General features: G+C 37.0%; 1 protein-coding gene across 2 annotated transcripts in view; it reads left to right on the top strand.

The window, feature by feature from the left end:
* Positions 1 to 24890, top strand: part of RSBN1L (round spermatid basic protein 1 like) — a 100339-nt gene extending 75449 nt beyond the window's left edge. Inside the window, exons 4-8 of one of the 2 annotated variants that reach the window (XM_005550390.4) lie at positions 8591 to 8728; positions 11211 to 11353; positions 15763 to 15930; positions 20222 to 20330; positions 20418 to 24890. In XM_005550390.4, the coding sequence (XP_005550447.2) occupies positions 8591 to 8728; positions 11211 to 11353; positions 15763 to 15930; positions 20222 to 20330; positions 20418 to 21056 (1197 nt within the window). In that variant the 3' untranslated portion in view covers positions 21057 to 24890. The remainder of the gene's footprint in view (positions 1 to 8590; positions 8729 to 11210; positions 11354 to 15762; positions 15931 to 20221; positions 20331 to 20417) is intronic. The other variant, XM_074035665.1, reaches the window with a different exon arrangement.
* The last annotated feature ends 10 nt before the right edge of the window (positions 24891 to 24900 follow it).

The following is a 24900-nucleotide window of genomic DNA, read 5'->3' as shown; positions in this document are numbered from 1 at the left end:
CAAAGCTTAGTGAACTGAAAAAAGGTTTCATTTCTCACAATTCTTTGGGCTTGCTGGACAATTCTTTTGGTCTCTGCTAACTTAGCTGGGGCTATATGGCTTCATTCTTACATCTGATGATTGGCAGACCAGTTGAGTCTTGGCACACCTCACTTACATGGTTGGTGGTTGATGCATGTCAGCTGGGTTGATGGCCACGTTTCTCTCATCATCCAGCAGGTTAGCCTGGGCTTATTTACATGGTGGTGGTTGCAGGGTTCCATTGAGTAAAAAGAGGGTAAGCCCCAGTGTACAAGCTTCTGCTTGTGTTGTGTTTGCTAATGTCCTGTTGACAAAGGGAAGTCACTGGTGAAACCCAGATTCGTGTGGAAAAATAGACTCCACTTCTTTTAGGTTATTTATTCATTTTACTTTATTTTTTTGTGTGTATGACAGAGTTTCACTCTGTTGTCCAGGATGGAATGCAGTGGCATGATCTCGGCTTATTGCAGCTTTCCAGGTTTAAGTGATTCTCGTGCCTCAGTCACCTGAAAGCTGGGATTAGGCATGTGCCACCTTGGCCTCCCAAAGTGCTTGGCCTATTTAAAAAATTTTTAAAATTTTTAATATTTGTTGCTACATAGTAGATGTATATATTTATGGAGTACATAAGATATCTTGATACAAACATGCAATATGAAATACGTGCATCATGGAGAATGCGGTGTCCATTTCCACAAACATTTATCCTTTGTGTTACAAACAACCCAGTTAATAACACTCTTTTAGTTAAAATGTATAATTAAGTTATTACTGACTATAGTCACCCTGTTGTGCAATGAAATTGTAGGCCTTACTCTTTTTTTGTGCGTGCCCATTAATAGACTCCACTTCTTGATGACGGGAGTGGCACAGTCACGTTGCACAGGAGTGAGCATATAGGCCTGGGAAGAATTTGTGGCCATTTGCAATTGACCATGTTCATTTAGGTTTTCTTTTCTTTTTTTTTTTTTTTAACATTTTAATTAAATGGATTTATTTAAAAAGACTATAAAATTTGACATCAAGAGAGATAAAAAAGACCCATAAGATTTAAATTGACAAATAAAAAAATGATTGGCTACAAACATAATATAAGTATAGTAATTATAAAATTTTTGTACTGTGAGTTCATTTCCCTTATAATTCTTGAAAACCATTCTAAGCAATCTATCGTTTTAGGTTTTCTACCATCTGTACGTCATTCAGATATTCACTCAGACATTTGTTGTGCTCCTGGGTTCTACCGTAGGGATAGAAAAAGGCAAATAAAATAGGAGTTTTCTCTGTCAATAAAGAAATTAGATTTCTGTCGTGTCACTGTCTTTAATCAGTGCACATACTCTGGAACCCTGTACTAAGAACTGTGAGAATGTGAAAACTGGAGCAGTCATTGTCTAACCACCCTTCATCCACTTCCAAACTCTAAATCTTATTTTAATTTTATTCTGGTTCTAAGTTGTTTCTCAGGCAACTTACATCAATGTGTTAACTGATGATTAAAAGTCTATTATTTTAATAATGAAACATTAAATCTGATCTGACTGTTAGACCTGCTTCACTATAGAATTGGGGCAGAACACTAGCATTTGTTGAATTCATGCTGGAGTCATTCACTGTTAGGCTAGTAAAAGCAATTTGATGTTTCATCTTTGAAACGTTGCTTGCCTTTGTACTAAATTTTCATTTTGACCAATTGTGCCTGCCCCAGCCTCCTCAAATACTTATGAACTGATCTATACAAAATACCATGTCAGGGACCAGATGAGATGCTCTAATAATAATAAAAAAAAGCTTTACCCCTTTATTTTACTAATTTTAAAGTGGATAATACTTTCGTTCTTATTTTGGTTGCAGTTATATGGGTATTTTTGAAATAAAACGTTGATTAAATATTCCCTATTTTAATTAGAAGCTATCTGCCAGATGTGGTGGATAATGGCTCCCCCTTGTGGCACAGTCATTTATGTCATTTTTAGATTGCCTCAGAATGTTCTGAGCAGGCCTTGTTTTTAAAAATAAGGGACTCTCCTCCCCACACGCTAAAAAAAAATCCTCAGCAGAATTGAATCAACAGCTTCTGCTCCCACCCCCTCAATTCTTTGGCTCTAATAATGTTCCTATTTTTATATTTTCTTCACATTGTGCTGATACAAGGTAAAAATATCTATCTTCTATATTTATTGTGGATCACTATGAAAGTATTCTGAGGAACTTTTACTATCTTGGAATGTTGATAGGTATACTAAAACAACTACAAAAAACAGGTTTTGAAGTCCAAAATAGTGTAATGCTGGACCAAATAAGTAATATTTGTTTGCATTGAGACTCCTCAGAAACTTATAGCCAGTGTGCGTGTTGAGCCTCCTAAACAAGAAGGGTTTTCCAGACTTAGAGGACTGTAGAGCTCTCTCTTCAGGGAACATGTTTTGGGAAACAGCAGGTTGTTTTCAAGTGAGTTCTTTGGAGTTTTTTAAAAAATTGCTTATTATTACTATATTTGCCTTTTCCTGATTGCAACAGTTTTCATAATTTACGTAAGAGAAAACAGTAATAAGTAAAACATCTTATAGATTTGTTTTTGGCAATATATTTCCTGTTAAGAATAGGCTACTTTTTTCCCTTTGTAGCAAGCCAATCTCAGAATCCTAAGGTGTTTTTTTTTTTTTTTTTAAATTACATTGTATAAGTAGAATATTAGTTTAAACAATTGTTTGATTTTCTGTTAACCAAAGCTTCTCAGATTTTGGTATTGACACTTACTGGCAATGGGTACGATAGGTCTCTTACTTCTACTTTCTTCTTTCCCTTCATAATATTTATAGAGAATATACAAGGGGAAAAGTGATAATGTGGCCATGTTGGTCGTGGGGTTTTGTGGGGAGGGGGAGGAGATTTAGATTAAATATGTTATATTTCTTCTGAAGGCCACTATTTAAATACAAGCTTTCCCACAAATATATAATTATCATGCCTGTCTTTTATTGTGTTCTTTTTGACACATCTATATACCTAAATCAAGAGGAACTGTATGTATCTTTGTAATTCAGTGCATTTCTTTTTTTAGAAAGCAAATATATTTTATTATCATTTTTTATTTAGTTAATTTATTTTTTGAGACTGAGTCTCACTTTTGTCACCCAGACTGGAGTGCAGTGGTGCAATCTCGGCTCGCTACAATCTCCGCCTCCTGGGTTCAAGCATTCTTGTGCTTCAGCCTCCTGAGTAGCTGGGATTACAGGCACCCGCCACCATGCCTGGCTAATTTTTGTATTTTTAGTAGAGACGGGGTTTTGTTATGTTGGCCAGGCTGATCTCAAACTCCTGATCTTAAGTGATCCTCCCGCCTTGACCTCCCAAAATGCTGGGATTACAGGTGTGAGCCACTGTGCCTGGCCTATATTTTAAAGCAGTGACATGTTTTGGCTTTTTTCAGGTTAATTTTTTAACTGCATCAGAAAACTGGTTTGATTAATGTTTACTGAAGTGAATAAAAGCAAATATAGTAAGCTCACATTAAGCGTCATCAGGATGTGAGATTTTCCAGATAAGTGATTTTTTTAGTTAGTGGAAACGTTTTAAGTACCAAGGTTCTATAAAAATACCTTCATTGCCGAACATATGCAACATAATGCAACTTTATTTTCAGTATTGGTTTGTCATTATGATACAATACTGATGTCTTAGGGCAGCTGCAGCTGTGCTTACCCTTTTCTCCTCCTTCCCCTTCTAAATTTGTGGTTTCTTGTCCTTTATTATTTTAGAGAGTAGTTATAATTGTGCCTAATACAGGAATGGATATGTAAGAAGAGGACATTTTATGAGCCATGGTCTTTGTGACATTTACTTTGATTATTTAGAGATTCTTCTAATACTTATCTGTTACCTCTCCCGCCTCACTGCCGTTGAATTCTTCGCAGTCTGGCATAGTCTGGATAGGTGATTTTTAGAGAATTGAGGCTTGATTTTTTGTGTGTGATATTGTAGATATAATTTTATCCTATGTAATAGGTGAATTGTGGTTATTTGGTATATAGTTTTGCAACAAAAGAGGTGTCACCAAAATCAGGAATTATTTACATTTTTGTGAAAAGCATGTGGATTTTATTCTTACGTTTTAACAGTGTAAGTACCATCATTTATTTTATCAAGCAGTATATGCTTTTTAAATTGGAAACGCTATGTGTAACTTGCCATGTTTGTAACATTTAAGTTAATGGTTACAACTGATGGATTTGAAATATTGTGTTATTAAACTAGAAATTTGTATGAAATGATATATAATTAAAAGTTAAATTACAGTGTATTTTAAAATTTAATACTTTTACAGAATAAGATTTTAATGACTTCAATTTAATTTTTAAAATTTGGTTTATGTTTATTCAGGTGGGTGATCATATTTTTATCTTTACTATTGGATAATAAATGTTTTGGAAGATCATTGCTGTTTGTTTTAAACATGTGATAGCTAAGCAGTTTTTATAAAGGGCAATTTCCTAATAGAATTTATTTTTGGTTTTATTAGTGGGCAAATGGGATCTGCCTCACGGTTTTTGTACATTCTGGTTAAAAGAGAGAGACTTATACTTTTGTTATAGTAAGTTATGTGTGAAAGTGAATTTTACATATCTATATGTTGTTATATGTATTTTGGCATGAGATGGGAAGAACTAACTAAAAATTCAATTAAGATAATTAGCAATATAATCTGAGTAGAGTCTGTATTACTTTAAAAATTCAGGGTCTCTAAAAAATCCTTTGAAATAGTTATGAATTTTAATAGGACCATACTTTTTTTTTTTTTTTTTTGTTTGAGACGGAGTCTCGCTCTGTCGCCCAGGCTGGGGTGCAGTGGCGCGATCTCAGCTCACTGCAAGCTCCGCCTCCCGGGTTCCCGCCATTCTCCTGCCTCAGCCTCCCGAGTAGCTGGGACTACAGGCGCCCGCCACCTCGCCCGGCTAGTTTTTTGTATTTTTAGTAGAGACGGGGTTTCACTGTGTTAACCAGGATGGTCTCGATCTCCTGACCTCGTGATCCGCCCGTCTCGGCCTCCCAAAGTGCTGGGATTACAGGCTTGAGCCACCGCGCCCGGCCTATTCAGTCTTTTATGTTAAAAAATTATAATGTTTAGGTCTATACTAATTTGGACGTGTTTTATTTTGAAATAAAAAGCAATATTTGTAAACTTGGAAATTAATGTAAATGTGTAATTTGAAATGAGATGGCTAGGTCGGTAATACTTCTTCAATCAATGAAATAATTATTCTAACCTGAAATAGCAACATCTGGTCAAAACAAAATTAGTAGATAAAGTTCTTGAGTCATGACACAACATATGATTTGTCTGTAATATTACCACTCAAGTTTTACCCATTTTTTTTCCTGTTACTCAGTGATACATGTTTTTACTCACATTTAAATACATAAATTTTACACTACTGTGTTAAAGGACTGTGTTAACAGTTAGTTCTGGTTTTCTGATTATTGTATTTATCTTCTACTCTCTATAGTTTAATGATGTTATAGTTTTTTGGTTTTATTTCATGTATAGTGTGACTTTTTTTTTTTTTTTTTTTTTTTTTTTTGAGACGGAGTCTCGCTGTGTCTCCCAGGCTGGAGTGCAGTGGCGTGATCTCGGCTCACTGCAAGCTCCGCCTCCCGGGTTCACGCCATTCTCCCGCCTCAGCCTCCCAAGTAGCTGAGACTACAGGCGCCCGCCACCACGCCCGGCTAGTTTTTTGTATTTTTAGTAGAGACGGGGTTTCACCATGTTAGCCAGGATAGTCTCGATCTCCTGACCTCGTGATCCACCCGCCTCGGCCTCCCAAAGTGCTGGGATTACAGGCTTGAGCCACCGCGCCCGGCCTAGTGTGACTTTTTAAAACTACTAGACAAATGGAAAGTTTAGTTGTGCTTCGTATTTTAGAAGAATTCACGTAATGAAAATTCTTTCCTAACAGTCATCCCCTCCCCACAAGATAAACTGCCCCAATTATTTAGCTGATCGTTGTTGGTGCTGTGATGTAGTAGGACGAACCAAGTCAGTGGCAGGGACTTGATTCTGGCTTTGTTAGAACTAAATGTTTTAGGTATCTAATTTAAACAAGATAAGGAAATTTATGCACAGAGAATGTACTTATTTGTGAAGTGGAAATATATATAATTTGACTTTTTTTTTTTTTTGGTCTCGCTGTGTTGCTCAGGCTGATCTTGAACTCCTGGGCTCAAGTGATCCTCTTGCCTCTGCCTTCTGGGTAGCTGGGATTACAGTTTCGTGCCACCACCCCTAACTCTAATTTGACTTTTTAGATATATTTCAAAGCACTTGGAAAATTTGTGTTTTACAATATCAGTTGTTTGATTTCACTTTCTAAATGGCTATTGTCTCTCAAAACTCCTTATGGTCATTTGCACATACAAAACTCAGAATCTCAGAATCACTTAACAGACTTGATGTGTTATATTCTGATAAATGTGCTAGAGTTCAGATTGATACCCTTAGCCTCTTTGTTAGACTGTGTTATAGAGATGCATAGACTGGATTTCTTACTGTGTTGCTATTAATGCATCTAAACATCTAGAGTCTGAAGACTGTTGTAGAGTTAGGCTTTAACTTTTAGCTCTCTTGATATAGGAGATGATAGGAATTTTTAGGAGACAGGAAAAAGGTGAGACAATGAGTACACAATGGGGGCACAAGCTCCAACTGTTCTTTTTTTTGTTTTTTGTTTTTTTTTGAGACAGGATCTCGCTCTGTTGTCCAGGCTGGAGTGCAGTAGCATGATCACAGCTCACTGCAGCCTGGACCTGCCAGGCTGAAGATATCCTCCTGCCTCTCAAAGTGCTGGGATTACAGGCCCCTAATTTTCTAACTTGTAGGAATGGTTTGTAGTTCTGATAAGTCAATTTGTAAGTTTAGGAAAACTTAAGCTTGGATATCTGGTGAATTTATTAAAGAATTAACGTCATTAAACTGCTTTGCTGATTATAATAACAAATGAGATTCTCTGTCTTAAATGATTTTGTTTTGAAAACATATGGGTTGGATTTACTTTGTTATATTGTGATACTCTTACCAGCTGTGATTGTAACGATTCAACTTTTGATGTGACTATCTTTTATAATCTGTGTCTGTGATGTGATAAAAGTTGACCATCCATGTTTGCCTGAAATACCAAGACTCTCAGTTTTAAGACTGATAGTCCTGGGCAAACTGGGACAAATTGGTCTCCTAAATTTGGTGTCCACAAAGGCTAATCCTGAGAAAGAGACAGTTACAATTTTGCTTATAATTTGGTTATCAAAAGGAGTTGTTTTGCTTGAAGACAGACTCAACTTGTTTACTAGTGTTAGTATATGAAAACACGTAGGTTTCTTTGTCAGGATTTAAATATGCTGGCAAAAAATGTCATTACCAGTGAATCTTGAGGTTCAGATGGCTTTGTTTTGGCTCTTTGAATGCCACCCATTTACTAGCAATATGGCGGGTGAGTTTATATCATTATCAAGTTTTCTTCAGCAATCTGCTGTAAAACATTCCAGTTAAGGAAATCAAAGCTCAAGGAATGTAAATAATTTCTGAAGGTCATGTAGCTGGTAGATAGCAAAGGCACATTTGGATCTTAGGATTCCTGATTCTTAACCTCCCCTCCCCGCCCCTCCCCTCCCCTCCCCGCCCCTCCCCACCCCTCCCCGCCCCTCCCCACCCCTCCCCCCACACAGAGTCTTGCTCTATCGCCTAGGCTGGAGTGCAGTGGCACGATCTCGGCTCAGTGCAAGCCCCACCTCCCAGATTCACACCATTCTTCTGCCTCAGTCTCCCAAATAGCTGGGACTACAGGCGCCTGCCACCACACCCGGCTAATTTTTTTGTATTTTTAGTGGAGATGGGGTTTCACTGTGTTAGCCAGGATAGTCTTGATCTCCTGACCTTGTGATCTGCCCGCCTTGGGCTCCCAAAGTGCTGGGATTACAGGCGTGAGCCACTGCGCCTGGCCGTAATTCTTAATTTCTAGTAGTTTCTCATCAGAATTAATAATAGATACATAAACTGGTTTCTAGTTAATATTGTAAGATCAAAAAAGAAGAGCATCGCTGGTGGCCTTTTAGACATATAAGCCACTGGTGATGATTAATGTTTTCAGAGGGTCTACTTTGGAAAATTTTGATGAAAAGATATGAACCTCATTTTACTTTAGAAAAATGCAGCCAACTTTGAAAAATACACCAACTTTTGAATATTCAGATAATGAGTTCCTCTGTTCTAAGGAGATGTTAGTTGTCTAGAATTAATGCTTATTTGTCTTAACTGTGTTTTCATAAGCAGTGTGTAGGAATAGTTAGAGAAAGTAAAATAGCTTGATTTAGTGCAAGTTTTATTTTTAAAATGCCTTATCTGTTACTGTTCGTAAAGTTTTGTTTTGTTTTGCTTGCCTCCTTATGATATAATATTCTGAGATAAAAATTTATTGTTACAAAATGATAGCAAGCATTATGTGTAACTTTTAATTAAATCCATTTTCTTCAGGTAAAAATAATGTATTTAACTTTTAATTAAATCCATATTCTTCAGGTAAAAAGAACGTATTCTCATGGTACTTACAGAGCTGGCCCAATGCGACAAATAAGCTTGGTGGGAGCAGTTGATGAAGAAGTAGGAGATTATTTCCCTGAGTTCCTTGACATGTTGGAAGAGTCACCATTTTTAAAAGTAAGAGATAATCTCTCCTGGGATTAGAGTTTTTGTTTAAAAAGGCAAGAAAAACCAATATGAGTAATCTAAATTGTGAGTGTTTCTTTCATGCTACATGCACTATAAATGAATGGCTGTTTCAGAAATGGAAACATTTTGGTTTATTTGAACTGGAGGGAAGGAGAGCAAGAGATGGGAAACTCATATAATTCTTGTGTGTACATGTGACATCTCAGGTCTTGATTGTAATGGCAGAGCTAAGTGGTGGGCCATGAAATAACACCTGTTAACACTTTAGGAATTTAGGTTCCATGTGTTTATCAGCTCTTTATAAACTAAGTACTAAAGGATTTAAGAAGTACAGGAAAGATTCTACTACAAATGTTTAAGACAAAGGAATGGCAGTTTAGCATTGTGGAAAACTGGCCTGGGAAATTACACATCCATATTTTAGCCTTGGCTGTACCTGTCTGGGTTGGGAAAGCCATTTAAACTTTCTGGGCTTCAGTTTCATCATCCATAAAATAACATGTTTAGACAATGTAGCCAAAGGCCCCTTTATTTTATTTATTTTTTTGAGACAGTCTCACTGTGTGTCCCGGCTGGAGTATAGTGGTGTAATGTGGAGCCCTGACCTCCGTGGGCTCAGATGATCCTCCCACCTCAGCCTCCCAAGTACCTGGGACTACAGGCACATGCCACCATGCCCAGCTAACTTTTGTATTTTTTGTGGAAATGGGGTTTCACCACGTTGCTGAGACTGGTCTCGAACTCTTGGGCTCAAGTGATCCTCCTGTCTTGGCCTCCCAAAGTGCTGGGATTACAGGTGTGAGCCCCTGTGCCCACCCCCACAGGCCCCTTTAAATAATTTGTAGCCAGATTCTTTTTTTTTTTTTTTTAAAGCCTCTTCATTTTCAGAAAATATTTCTTCTTGTGAGCTGCTGGGGCTATCCCACTGAGAGAGGAATCTCTGAGCTGTGTAGTTAGGTTAATTATTTAATCAGTAACTCAAAGGTCAGTGCAAACCTGCACTGAAATTCAGGGTCCAGGTAAGCTGTGGAATGTGACAAGATTTCTAATACTCACCACATAATCTATAGGACATCTTTTCTTTTACCACTTCTGTTTGCTTGGTGTTTTTACCCTCTATGTGCATGTATCTTTTTCTTCCCTTTCTCTTTAACCTTGTTCCATTCCTTTTTCTCTTTTCCTTTTAAACTTTTTGTTCCTTTTCTACTTCTCTCTAGTAGTTACATAATGGAATTAGGTTGCATTTATTATTGAATTATATTTAAAAATTACCAAATATTATTTAAATGGTTGCTTCAAATTTAATTTTCAAAGTACATGAACTAAATGCATTATTTCTCTTTTCCTTCCGCTTCTGCTTCCCCTTCCCCTTCCCCCTTCCTTTTCCCTTTCCCTTCCCCTTTCCCTTCCTTTCCTTTGACAGGTCCTGCTATGTTGCCCAGGCTAGTTTTGAAGTCCTGGGCTCAAGCAGTCTTCCTGCTTCAGCCTCCCAAAGTGCTGGGATTATAGACGTGAGCTACCCGCACCCAACCTAAATGCATTGTTTCTACAGAAATTTGACAATCCTTTTTGAAAAGGGGGTGTGTGGTGAATTTTTAAAAAAAATTTTTTTCTCAACATTCCATGGACAGTGGCCCTCAGTTTCCTTCCTTCTTCTCTCTGTCTCTCTCTTTTTTTTGGTTTGAGACCATCCAGGCTGGAGTGCAGTCGTGCGATCTTGGCTCACTGCAACCTCTGCCTCCCAGGTTTAAGTGATTCTCATGCCTCAGCCTTTCGAGTAGCTGGGATTACAGACACTACCATGATCCGCTAATTGTTTGTGTTTTTACTTGAGATGGGTTTCGCCGTGTTGCCCAGGCTGGTCTCAAACTCCTGAGCTCAGGTGATCTGCCTGCCTCAGCCTCCCAAAGTGTTGGGATTACAGGCGTGAGCCACTGTGCCTGGCTACCTTCTTCTCTTTTCTCTTCCCGTTCCCCTCTGTCTCTTTTCTTTCTTTCTTTCTTTCTTTCTTTCTTTCTTTCTTTCTTTCTTTCTTTCTTTCTTTCTTTCTTTCTTTCTTTCTTTCTTTCTTTCTTTCTTTCTTTCTTTCTTTTCTTTCTCTCTCTCTTTCTTTCTCTTTCCTTCTTTCCTTCTTTCTCTCTCTTTCTTTCTTTCTTTTTCTTTTCTCTTTTTTCCTTTCTCTTTCTTTTCTTTCTCTTTCTTTCTTTTCTTTCTGCTAGAGGTGAATCATACCTCTAGCAGGGTAGGGGGACAGAACCATCCAAGCATAATTATTTTCTTGGTATGTTTGAAACAATTTTTTGAAGCAAAGTATATCAATATATAGGGATATATTCAATATGTATTTCAAGTGCTTAAGTACAAAGCTGTGAATGAAAGTGTGTTTGTCAGGGGAACAATGTTATTATTAACATACACTTGAAGATACATTTTGAAAATAATTGCAATCTACATAATTATTTGTCTCCAGTGTACACTGCCATGGGGGACGCTATCTAGTCTAAAATTACAGAGTCGAAAAGATAGTGATGATGGTCCCATCATGTGGGTTCGTCCAGGAGAACAAATGATCCCTGTGGCTGATATGCCAAAGTCACCTTTCAAAAGGAAAAGGTATGTTGTATACACATTTTTATTAGAGGAGATGAGTGTTTGTATGTTGGGGTGTGTATGTTAGTTCAAAATTGGAGGAAGAAGGAAGGCAAAGTTTAGACCATGATTGGGATATAAATTTAAAAATAGTGATACATGCTAATATAATTTGTTATAAAACCTAAAATGTAAATAGGGCATGAGAAATGTAGGCAAATGACAAGAAATCGTAATGATGAATGGAAAAAATGTCATAAAATATAAACTATTTTGGAATAAATTTAATAATATTCAGAACCTGTGCTAAAAAGACTAAAACATTTTGTGGAGGATATAAAATAAGATCAGAACAAATGGAAAGCCTTACTATGTTCTGGATTGGATAAAAATAATAGTTCTTTAAATTTTTTTGCATTTCAATTGGACTAACACTTCCATTCCTGGATAAAATGATTTTAAAATTCATAAGGAAGTAAATTTTTCAGTGAAAGAGAAGATAAGTGAGGGGGAGCTTATGATACAGGATATTAAAAGTTACTATAAAGTTCAAATAGATCATTGGAATAAGAGTCCAGAAATAGATCTAAGTATATTGGGAACTTAATATATGAGATGGGTGGGAAGAGGAAGATGTATTTAATGAATAATGCTGGCATATTTGGCTCTCATAAAAACAAAGGCGGCAGAGCCCCTACCTTATTACAAGAAGTAAATTAGAGAATTAAGCATCACAGATAAAACAGTTAAAATATTAGAATAAAATTGTTTAAGCCTGGAGGAGACCTTCCTAAGCAAGACCAAACAATGCAGTGACAATAGTATTTGGGAGGGAAGTGACATCAACAATGAAGTTCAAAATTATGATAGACTGGACTAAAACATTCGGAACTCATGACAGACTAAAGTTAATGTCCAAAGAGCATTCTCAAGTGTAAACAACCGAGTAGAAAAATAGACCTCAGGCAGTTAAGTTTATTTTAAAAGAACTATGAGATATTTTTATTCATTATATTGGCAAAAATTATTAATATAGCAATAATATTATAGGCTGGTAGGTATGTGAAGAAACAATTTTTTATATATTGTTGACTGGAGGATGAGCTGCTGTAATTTTGTGAAAGTAATCCAGCAATAGATCATAAAATTTAACATAAAACTCTTTGATCTAGCACTCCTACTTTTGGGAATCTATCCCAAGAAATAAAAACACGAAAGGTAAATAAATTTGTGGTAAGAAAAACGTTTTAAAAGGGTCCGAATGACTGTCAACAGGGGAATGGTTGAATAGATTTCATACATTCTTATTAAAGAGTATAGTGAGGCCAGGTGCAGTGGCTCACGCCTGTAATCCCAGCACTTTGGGAGGCTGAGGCGGGGGGATAGGGGTTTTACCATGTTGGCCAGGATGGTCTTGATCTCGACCTCTTGCCTGAGGTCAGGAGTTTGAGATCAGCCTGGCCAACATGAGGAAACCCCGTCTCTACTAAAAATACAAAAATTATCTCAGCGTGGTGGCACATGCCTGTAATCCCAGCTACTCAGGAGGCTGAGGCAGGAGAATTGCTTGAGCCTGGGAGATAAAGGTTGCAGTGAGCCCAGATTGTGTCACTGCACTCCAGCCTGGCCGATAGAGCGAGACTGTGTTTCAGAAAAAGAGAGTATAGTGAAATAAGCCAGATGCAGTGGCTCTTTTATGTAATCCTAGCACTTTGGGAGGCCAAGGTGGGAGGATAACCTGAATCCCAAGAGTTCAGGACCAGCATGAGCAACATAGTGAGATGCTGCCTCTACAAAATAAAAAAATAAAAAAAATTTAGCCAGTGTGGTGGCACATGTCTGTAGCCCTAGCTACTTGGAAGGCTGAGTCAAGGACTCCTTGAGCCCAAGAGTTTGAGGCTGCAGTAAGTTATGAGTACATCACTGCACTCCAGCCTGGGTGACAGAACCAGACCCTGTCTCTTAAAAAAAAAAAAAAAAAAAAAAGGCAAAATAGTTAAAGTTTTAGAAAATGTCTTGACCTAGATGGATATTCATGACACTTGCAAACAGCCAAATGTAGTGTAATGTATCTAGTATGATTTTGTCTTTATCCAAAGAAATAAATAACAGAATCCTCCTATGTGTGATTGTGTATTTATGTGAGCACAGAGAAAAGTGTGGAGAAAATGTACATTTGTACATTAGGGTAACGTCAGTTGGAATGGATGGAGATGATGCTAGGAGAGATTATAGCCTTTTTTGTTTTTGTTTTTGAGACTGAGTCTTGTTCTGTCACCAGACTAGAGTGCAGTGGCACAGTCTAGCCTCACTGCAACCTCCGCGTCCCGGGTTCAAGAGATTCTCCTGCCTCCGCCTCCCGAGTAGCTGGGACTACAGGCACGTGCCACCACACCCAGCTAATTCTTGTATTTTTAGTAGAGATGGGGTTTCACCACGTTGGCCAGGATGGTCTTGATCTCTTGACCTCATGATCCTCCCGCCTCAGCCTCCCGAAGTGCACAGGTGTGAGCCACCGCGCCCGTCCTGATTATAGGTTTTTCTTTAGATACCTAAAGGTGGTTTTACTGGTTACAGTGATTATTAAGTTAAAAAGAAAATGGGGAAAAAGTCATTGAGTAAACTCTGGGTTGCATGATGGCAGGGACTTTATTGGGTTTGTTACTAATGTGTCTCTAACACCTAAACACAGTGTCTGGTGCTTAATATTTATTGGATGAATAAAATTTTACAGGTTAATTTATAAGTTAGTAGTAAATGGTAAAACTGATGTGTTCCTCAGTGATTCTTTTTTTTTTTTTTCTTTTTTGAGGCAGAGTCTAGCTCTGTCACCCAGGCTGGAGTGCAGTGGTATAATCTCAGCTCACTGCAACCTCTGCCTCCGCGGTTCAAGTGATTCTCCTGCCTCAGCCTCCTGAGTAGCTGGGATTGTAGGCGTGCACCACCATACCCTGCTCATTTTTGTATTTTTAATAGAGACAGGATTTCGTCGTTTTGGCCAGGCTGGTCTCAAACTCCTAACCTCAGGTGATCCACCCGCCTCGGCCTCCCAAAGTGCTAGGATTACAAGCGTGAGCCACTGTGCCCGGCCCCCTCAGTGATTCTTAATTTTTTTTTTTTTTTGAATGTATGGATCATTTTGAGAATCTGAAAGTCTTTTCTCAGAACAATACAGATAAATACAAACTTTTAGATGTAATTTAAAGGGGTTCAACACTACCTTGAGGAACTTCGTTCACCTCAGGGTATACAAGCCACGGTATATGCGATAATAGTTTAACAAAAACAGTGTCAGGCATTGTGCCAAGTGCTATATAGTCTTAATTCATTAGAATGTGGTATTTATGCAACTAAATTTGTGAGTTTGAGAACCTGTTAGGTTTCCAGAGGAAGCAACACCATCTGGCATTCTGACACATGTAGAACATTAATCACGAAGAGCCAAAAAAAAAAAAAAATCATTTTATGTGTATGTGTAATAAGACTGTAATGCAGGGGTGCACACAGAGTAGCTAAATAATAGAGATTAAGGGTGGGAAAGTAGAGAACCAGTTAGGAAGAGTGAGCCCTGGGAAGACAGACAAGAATGAGAGGAGACAATTATGGGGGTAATACAGAGTTGCATCTGGAAGAAACAAAAACCATAGAGGAAGATACATAAAATGAATCTCAGCCAGAGAAATTCTTCTTACCCTTTCCTTGCTTACAGCAAAATTGGAGAGGTTTCAGCAATGAGTGAGGCTAAGTAGGCAGCAACTTCTGTATGCATATGCATTCTAGAAGGAAAGTGGTAGAGGACAGGGCCAGTGGGAAATGGCTGTCTTCCAAGACAGAGCTAAGGTTTTCCTTTCTACTTCCAATAAACCATGTATATTTTGTGGAAGCACTTATTGCTGGGTGTTTTATTGCTAAATCTATTTCTTTGATCCTTCCCTCACTAGACAGACTATAAACTCCCACGAGAGTAGGGTCCTCTTCTGTCTTATTTGATATTGTCTCATTCACTGGCCCCAGTTCCTAGATAGTACCTAGCACATAGTATGTGTCTTATTAATATTGAATTAATGCATTTTTAAAAGTTACCTGTTTGTTTCAGATATATATCTATCTATCTTGTGTTACCCAAGAGATTTGAGTGGGGGCATGGTACCAAAGCCCCAGGTAAAGATTCTGTGTATAGGGAAACTTAGGTAAACAACACCATTTGTAATTTAATTTTTTATCCGTGTATTTCCTTACAACTGTTACTTTTATGAAGGTATATTTGAAAAATGAGGGTATTGTATGTGTGTTTTTGTTTGTTCTTGTTCATTTTAAAGATAGAATTTGATTTGAGAGCAGATTTAATATCTTTTTGTCTGAATTATGTGATTATTGAATGTTTGATGGCAATTGTCACTATATAAATGTAATTTTCTTTTTTAAAAAAACAGAACTACCAATGAAATAAAAAATCTTCAGTACCTACCTCGAACAAGTGAGCCCCGTGAGATGCTCTTTGAAGACAGGACAAGAGCTCATGCAGATCATATAGGACAAGGTTTTGAACGACAGACTACAGCTGCTGTTGGAGTGCTGAAGGCTGTGCACTGTGGAGAGTGGTATGTATAACTACTGCTATTTTAATCAAAGAATTTCTTGGCTTCTACAGTTTTTCTTGGAAAATCTTAGTCACTCCTCCTTACTGTGAGAAAAAAGTTACATTTTTTACCTGTATTTGGATATCTTAATTGTATAATTGTACTAAAGATTTTAAATTGCTAGAATCTGGCTGGGCAGGGTGGCTCACACCTGTAATCCCAGCACTTTGGGAGGCTGAGGTGGGTGGATCACGAAGTCAGGAGATCAAGACCAGCCTGGCCAATATGGTGAAACCCTGTCTCTACTAAAAATACAAAAATTAGCCAGGCATGGTGGCGCACGCCTGTAGTCCCAGCTACTCGAGAGGCTGAGGCAGGAGAAACGCTTGAACCCAGGAGGCTGAGGGTGCAGTGAGCCGAGATCGTGCCACTGCACTCCAGCCTGGGTGACAGAGCAAGACTCTGTCTCAAACAAAAACAAAAACAAATAAATTGCCAGAATCTAGGTTTAAACATTTGGGTTAACTGAAATAATTAATTTCATGTTCTGAGTGACGTAGATGTGAAAAAAAATTAAGGTAAAAGGAAAACTAAGGCTTAGCTGGTGCATACTGTATGCCTGTTTACAAATGTCATTTAATTTTATTTTTCTCAACTACGTTTTGCTCCATATTTATCATATAAGGAAACTGAGGCTCAGGGCTGTCAAATAATTTTTTTTTTTACAGTCATATAGTTAGTAAATGGTACAGCAGAGACTGATTTCAATCTGATTCCACACTGTTCTGTTTTCTCTTCCTCCTGCTTTTCTGTACCCTTTCTGAGGTTTGGTTTCTCTTTATTATGTATTTGCTTTTCCATATTCTTTTTTTTCCAGCTTTGCTTACAAGTTTCACTTTGAATATTTTGACAGATTAAAAAATGGATTATTCTTTTAAATATACTTGAGATGTCATCTCATACATTGTTACTTTCCATTTATTAAATGGATAAAACATATAAAGCAAAGTTACTGTAATTTTGCGGCTGGGTGTGATGGCTCACGCCTGTAATTCCAGCACTTTGGGAGGCCAAGGCGGGTGGATCACCTAAGGTCAGGAGTTCGAGACCAGCCTGGACAACATGGTGAAACCTCATCTCTATTAAACATATGAAAATTAAGCCGGGCGTGGTGGCTCACGCCTGTAATCCCAGCACTTTGGGAGGCCGAGGCAGGCGGATCACGAGGTCAGGAGATCAAGACCATCCTGGTTAACACGGTGAAACCCCGTCTCTACTAAAAATACAAAAAATTAGCCGGGCGTGGTGGCAGGCACCTGTAGTCCCAGCTACTCGGGAGGCTGAGGCAGGAGAGTGGCCTGAACCCAGGAGGCAGAGCTTGCAGTGAGCCGAGCTCGCACCACTGCACTCCAGCCTGGGCTATAGAGCAAGACTCTGTCTCAAAAAAAAAAAAAACAAAAAAAACGAAAATTAGCTGGGGCCAGGCATAGTGGTTCACACCTGTAATCCCAGCACTTTGGGAGGCTGAGGTGGGAAGATAACGAGGTCAGGAGTTCAAGACCAGCCTGACCAACGTGGTGAAACCCCATCTCTGCTAAAAATACACACACACACACACACACAAATTAGGCGGGCATGGTGGCACGTGCCTGTAATCCCACCTACTGACGAGGCTGAGGCAGGAGAATTGCTTGAACCCAGGAGGCAGAGGGTGCAGTGAGCCGAGATGGTGCCACTGCACTTCAGCCTGGGCGACAAGAGCAAAACTCTGTCCCGCCACCAAAAAAAAAATAATTTTGCTTGCTTAGATTTTTGTTTTCCAAAATCGAGTATTGTTTGGGTATGAAATGTGAGTTGGAATATGCTATTTTGCTTATTAGAACCATTTAAATTTTTTTTCCCCCCCGAAGAGACAGGGCCTCATTCTGTTGCCCAGCCTATAGTTCAGTGGTGCTGTCATGGCTCACAGCAGCCTTGACCTCTTAGGCTGAAGCAAGCCTCTTGCCTCAGCCTCCTGAGTAGCTAGGACTACAGCCACACACCACCACATCTATAAATTAAGAACAATTAAGTCAACTTTGTTGATAGTGAATGTGGTTCACGTCTTTTATAGTCTTACTTATTTTTGTCTACTTGTTAATTTGCAGCTTTAATACTGGATTTGTCTTTTTCCTGTCAGTTTTTCTAGTTTTTGCTCTATTTTTTCTTTTGTGACAGTTTTATCAAGCCATGATCACATACCATACAATTCACCCATTTAAAGTGTACATACAGTTGAATAGTTTTTAGTATATTCACAGAGTTGTGCAACCACCACCAAAATGATAGAACATATGATAGAACATTTTCATCACTTCACAAAGAAACCACAGCCTTTAGCCATCACCTCCCCAATCCTCCATTCTCCATCCTCCATACTCCCAGCCCTAGGCAAGCACTAATTTACTTTCTGTCAGTAGGTATATGTCTGTTCTTAACATCTAATATAAATGGAATCACATAACGTGGTCTTTTGTGATTAGCTTCTTTCACTTAGCATAGTGTTTTGAAGGTTGTTCCATATAGTTTGAAGCTGTGTTCTTAGGCAAGTACACATTTAGAATTGTTATTCTTGATAAATTGACCTATTTTTTCATTATAAACTGCCCTTTTTATCCTTGGTAATATTCCTTGTCCTGAAACTTTGTTAATATAGCCAATTCAGCCTTCTTATTATTTGTATTTACATGCTGTATCTTTTCCCATTCTTTTTCTTTTAACTTATGTCTATATTATTGTTACATGTAGATAGATACATAGTTGAGTCTTACTTTTTTTAACCCAGTGACAATCTTTGTCTTTTAATTGGAGTATTTAGATTATTTATATTTAATAGAAATATTAGTAAATTTGATTTTAAATTTACCTTCTTGCTTTTTCCAATTTGCTTCTTTATTCCTTTTTTACCTGTTTTCTTGTCATATTTAAGCATTCCATTTTACCTCCATGATTTGGTTAGTAGCTTATAGCACTGTGGTTTTTTTTTTTGTTTTTTTGTTTTAAATTTCATTGTTGTCAACTTATCACAGTCTGCCTTCAAATAATATTAGACTTCTTTATGTAATGTGTAAGAATCTTTCAATAGTATACTTCCAGTTATTCCCTCCCCTTCACATTTCTGGCCTTTGTGCTAATTGTCTTGTATTTTACTTTACGTATGCTATAAACCCCACGATGTATGTTATTACTTTTTCTTTAAAGAATCATTTCTAAAGATATTTCTTTAAATGAGAATAAAACCTCTTTCATATTTATCATTAGGTGTGCTATACATTCCTTTACATAGATCTACATTTTCATTTAAGTATCATTTTCCTTCCGCCTGAAGAAATTCCTTTAGCAGTCTTTGTTATGCTGGTTTTCCAGTGACAGATTCTCTCAGCTTTTGTTTATTTGAACATGTTTTTATTTCACATTTTTGGAGGATATTTTTGGTGGGTATAGAATTCTAGATTGACTTTTTCTTTTAGTACTTTAAAAGTAGTCCATTCTCTTCAGGGTTGCATTGCCTTTGATAAGAAGCCTATGATCATTCTTATCCTTCTTTCTCTGTATATAATGTATTACATGATTCTCAGATTTTCTTTTTTTATCACTGGTTTTTAGAAATTTAGTTATGATTTGCCTTCATATGATTTTTTTTAATGTTGTTTGGAATTTTATTCCAAAATCCATTTTTTTAGCATCTCTGTAAAAATGTATTTATATATTCCTAATTAATTGAAGAATTTGAGAATTTTTTAGAATTATATTTAAAGGGACGAGTAACCTCAGCAAACACCAAGTTTATTATATTGGTACTTTTCTAATGAAATCTCTTAATTTATAAAGTTACTTAAGAGTTTTATGCATCAGTATAGTTATATGTATCTTCTATGGAAAGAAAATACTCCCTTTTCCTCATATTTACTTCTAATTTTTATGTAGTATTTTCAACTTTAGCACTTAAATGTATGAAGCATTAATCTTATTCTTCAAATAGAACACTTAATTTTCTTGGTTTATACAGTTTACCAATTCAGATCATTTCAATTTTCCAAACTCTTGTGACAAATATTTATACAAAATGAAGTCAGTTTTTAATCTCTGTCTAGGTTGAAAGTCATGGTGTTGGCTCTTTCTTTAAATATGTGAAATGGCTTTCCAATTAACAGTTTATTTGTAAGACAGTACTGTGGTATTGACCATAAACCATTTTTGCTTTGAGTTTAATAAGAGCTCAAGAGAGTGAAACATTTATGGCAGATTCTTGTTATCTCATTTTCTTTTTTAGGCCTGATCAACCCCGTATAACCAAAGATGTAATTTGTTTTCATGCTGAAGATTTCTTAGAAGTAGTTCAACGAATGCAGTTAGATTTACATGAACCTCCACTGTCCCAGGTATTTTTAATACACTTACTGTCTTACACTTACTGGTTTAGTTTTTATTATGAAGAGTCTTATTTGTATTGTTTTATTATTTTTTAGTGTGTCCAATGGGTTGATGATGCAAAACTGAATCAACTGAGGAGGGAAGGCATTCGCTATGCCAGGATTCAGCTATATGATAATGACATTTATTTTATTCCAAGGAATGTTGTTCATCAGTTCAAGACAGTTTCAGCTGTATGCAGTTTAGCATGGCACATTCGGCTCAAATTATATCACTCAGAGGAGGACACTTCTCAGAATACAGCTACTCATGAAACAGGCACATCATCAGATTCCACATCATCTGTTCTTGGACCTGACACTGACAACATGGTTTGTGCTGTAAGCAAAGCCTCCTTGGATTCTGCTTTTTCAGATAAACTTCATTCTAAATATGAATTACAGCAGATTAAACATGAACCTGTTGCATCTGTAAGAATCAAGGAAGAACCTGTGAATGTTAATGTTCCTGAAAAGACTAGAGCACTGAATAATATGGATGGCAAGAATGTTAAAGCAAAATTGGATCATGTTCAATTTACAGAATTTAAGATTGACGTGGATTCTAAATTTGAAAATAGCAACAAAGATTTAAAGGAAGAATTGTGCCCTGGAAATCTAAGTCTAGTTGATATAAGGCAACACAGTTCAGCACATTCAAATCAAGATAAAAAAGACGATGACATTTTGTGCTAAATTTGCATATAGCATCTAAAATCCTTTTTTTAAAGAATTTAATAATGTAATAAAGATTCATGAATTCTGAAAGCAAGCCAAGGACTTGCTCCTATATCTGTTACAAAACATTGTTTATGTAGCTTTGTAACATTCCTCAGTGCCTGTCCATAACTGTGAAGTATTAAGCACTTAGGGCCAGATGCACTGTAAACATTGCAGGTTTAAACATAAAGGAGTCTTTAAAAAAAATCATTTACGTTGGAATTTTAGGTTTTAGAATAGAGCTGACATTAACATATATATAAATATATATATATTTTGTAATATGAGCCAGAATTCTTTTTCAACAATTTAAAGCTTTTCCATAGAGCTTATTTATATCCTTTTTTTTTTCATTTTAAATGTGTCAGCACTGTAGTGTAAATAGCTTTTAAAATATCTTTTTAGTGTGATTTATACTGAAATGTGAGCCACTTAATAAAGGTTCATATTAATAAATATGTTTTCTGTTGAGTCTGCAAAGACAAACTGACAATTCATTTAAGTCATTTGTTTGATATGATTCTCTGCTGGTATATCCATTTAGTGTGGTATTGGAGTGCAGATGTACATAAGTCAAATCTAGTATATATTTAAATTCCCCACGCTGTGCTGGCTTTTTTTTTTTTTTTTTTTTTTTTTTTTGGTATGGAGTCTCATTCTGTCACCAGGCTGGAGTGCAGTAGTGCAATCTTGGCTCACTGCAACCTCTGCCTCTCAGGTTCAAGTGATTCTCCTGCCTCAGCCTCCCGAGTAGCTGGGACTACAGGCACGTGCCACCACACCCAGCTAATTTTTTTATTTTTAATAGAGATGGGGTTTCATCATGTTGGCCAGGATCGTCTTGATCTCTTGACTTTGTGATCTGCCCGCCTTGGCCTCCCAGAGTGCTGGGATTGCAGGCATGAGCCACAGTGCCTAGCCTGTGCAGGCATTTTTAACAACCAAGACTCAGTTAAGAAAGTGTGCATCTGTGTGTGTGTGAATGTATATATGTATATCATATTTGCATAATTTTCTTAAATTGCTGAATAAGATGAATATGTAAAATTCCTTAGCCCTTCTCCCCGGAATACATTGAAAAATTTTTATATGAAACTATTAAGAAAGCGGTGTAGGTAATAGAAACAGTTTTAGAAAGTTGGGAGAAACAAGGTATGTTATTGATAACAAAGCCTTCTAACTAATGAAGTTACGTGGCCAGATTACATAGCCTACCATAGATTTTTTTGGTTATGTATGGAGTGATAAGAAGTATAGAGAATTTTCTTACTAATAAGTACCTTTACTAAGTAATAGCTGAGTATAAAATCTTTAGTTACAGAAAGCTTAATTGTGAGCAATTAAAATCCTTTTACATTTTTCTTGCAGAATGGGAGAAAAATATGGCAAATACAAAACTGTAAAATAAGGGCAATGACAATGACTCAACTGCCATGTACAGAGATGTAACTAACAAAATAGTTTGTGGTACCTCATCTCTCTCAGGATCCCCTCCCTACCCTAGCAAGGCAAACAACTTGGAATACTTGCTTTTCAAAAGAAGTTCTAGACATTAAATTGAGGTAGGAGACAGATTGCCAGTGCCTAACTACAGATGAGTAAAACAGACTCTTTAATGATAGACTCACTGTTTGACACTGCTTCCACTATTGTAATTAAAAGTCAGACAGAAGTCTTTGATGTATGTGTTGCTGTAAGAAACTTTGCTCATTGCAGATCTATTTTGTTTGTTTTTGGTATTATTCTGGGCGCATACTTTGGTTGATGACTTTCAGTTGGGGTTCTTTGTGCTGCCTTTTGGGTTACTGTTGGTATTTCCATCTATAGTACCCATCAAAACTGCTCATATTTCTGGTTAGGGTGAAGCCATTTAGGAAGAAGCATTTTACCAGAACAAATAAAAGTTAATTGCAGCAATGATGTCAGTTCTGGCCCCTAGATTAATAAAAGGACAGGCAGATATCATAGGAAATTTTCATGGTTTGTAGGAAATCAGTATTTGCAACATAGGAAGTTTCATGGGATAGGGAAGGTATAAATCAAGATAGTAAGAGTTTTGTTTTATATGTCATTGTCTTACCGTGCTCCCCACCTATTTAATCTTCTGTTTTAAGCTAAATTTATGGATTTGCACCTACCCTTTTCAGTGACAAAAGTTCTTAACAAACCAGTATTGAGAAATGAGAAGGGATGTGATTAAAATGGTTTTCTGTTTCTCTTTAAAGTTGAAGAACGATATATTTAACAAGAGATGTGTTTTATTTCCAGTTTTCCAGTAGCATATATGTAGATGCATTGAGGTCATACTGTGAGAAAATATCTTTAGGGTATCCCTCCAAAATATGAGCCTTAAACTTTTTAACTTAAAGGAAGGCATATCTAATAACAACCATAGTGGTTGCTTTTAGGTATAGTTTCCTATATAACCTATAGTCAGACTTATCTATAATATGAAAATTAAATTGTTTTAAAATGCATACATTGGCCGGGCACGGTGGCTCACGCCTGTAATCCCAGCACTTTGGGAGGTCGAGGCGGGCGGATCACAAGGTCAGGAGTTTGAGACCAGTCTGGCCAACATGGTGAAACCCCGTCTCTACTAAAAATACAAAAAAATTAGCTGGGCCTGGTGGCGTGCGCCTATAATCCCAGCTACTCGGGAGGCTGAGGCAGGGGAATTGCTTGAACCAGGGAGGTGGAGGTTGCAGTGAGCCACGATCGCGCCACTGACCTCCAGCCTGGGCAACAGAATGAGACTCTGTCTCAAAAAAAAAAAGCATACATCTCTGAAGGTAAAGTATAAATCAGTGGGCTCAAGATTTGCAGGTATAGCCTTGTTATTGCCTTCAACAATGCTTACGTTCCTTGTCTTACGGGTTATAATTTTCAAATCCTCTTCAGATACAATCTGAGAACTTGTTGACTACCTTTGTTACATTTAAAAATTTTCTATTTTAATATTGCATTATATTAATGGTTTTATAGTTAGTACATTCCAGTTCTTTATCTGAAGAATATTGCTTTTATTTCCAGTTTCTTGGACCAGAACAATAAACTACGTAAGACTTAGTTTCTATATGGTCATATACTATATAGAATAAAGAATTGTTACGTAAATTATTAAATGGGTATACAGACCTTTACATAAAAACTAAGGTACCTCAGTGGAATCTGCTATAGTGCTTCCCCCTCCCCACCCCTCCATTTTGTTTATAACCTTTTAGCTATCTAAATAATACATATTCCATACTCAGGTTAGCTGGTTAGCTAGCAAAAGAATTAACATTTGTGATATTTACTTGCAAACTTTACTGAAGCCATATTCATTATCTTCTTTGTCACCAAGGCTGTTGACCTTAAATAAACATTAAGTTATCTTGCACAACACTGTATATGTGTGTGTGCATGTGCCTGTTTCTGTGTACATTTGTGGGAAATAATTATGTTTGTTTCCACATGTATTCATTTTTAATCCATTCTGTAACTTTTCTGGGGGGGGGGGTGGTCATTGAGGGTAGGGAAGGTTTTATATTTTAAGTTGTCGTTAAGGTATTTCATTAGTGTTCCTGAGTGTAAAACAGTTTTTTCCCAAATACTTATGGCAGATAAGAGCATTTTTGTAAATAATAAATTAGCACCGTTTGGATTAAATTTGCATTCAGTTGTTTTTTAGACAGGTTCATTGTCATGTAAAGCAAATATCTCAAAATTTATTTTACATTTAGCAAAGGTGCAAGATTGTTTTTGGAGTTTGAGAGATATTTTCCTTGTCTTCCATCTTTCAATAAATACTAAAATTGATAACCACAATCTTTTTACT

The sequence above is a fragment of the Macaca fascicularis genome, chromosome 3, assembly GCF_037993035.2.
Source record: "Macaca fascicularis isolate 582-1 chromosome 3, T2T-MFA8v1.1".
Taxonomy (NCBI): Eukaryota; Metazoa; Chordata; class Mammalia; order Primates; family Cercopithecidae; genus Macaca; species Macaca fascicularis.
The sequence above is the reverse complement of the archived record's forward strand: the minus strand, read 5'-3'. Positions and strand labels throughout refer to the sequence as shown.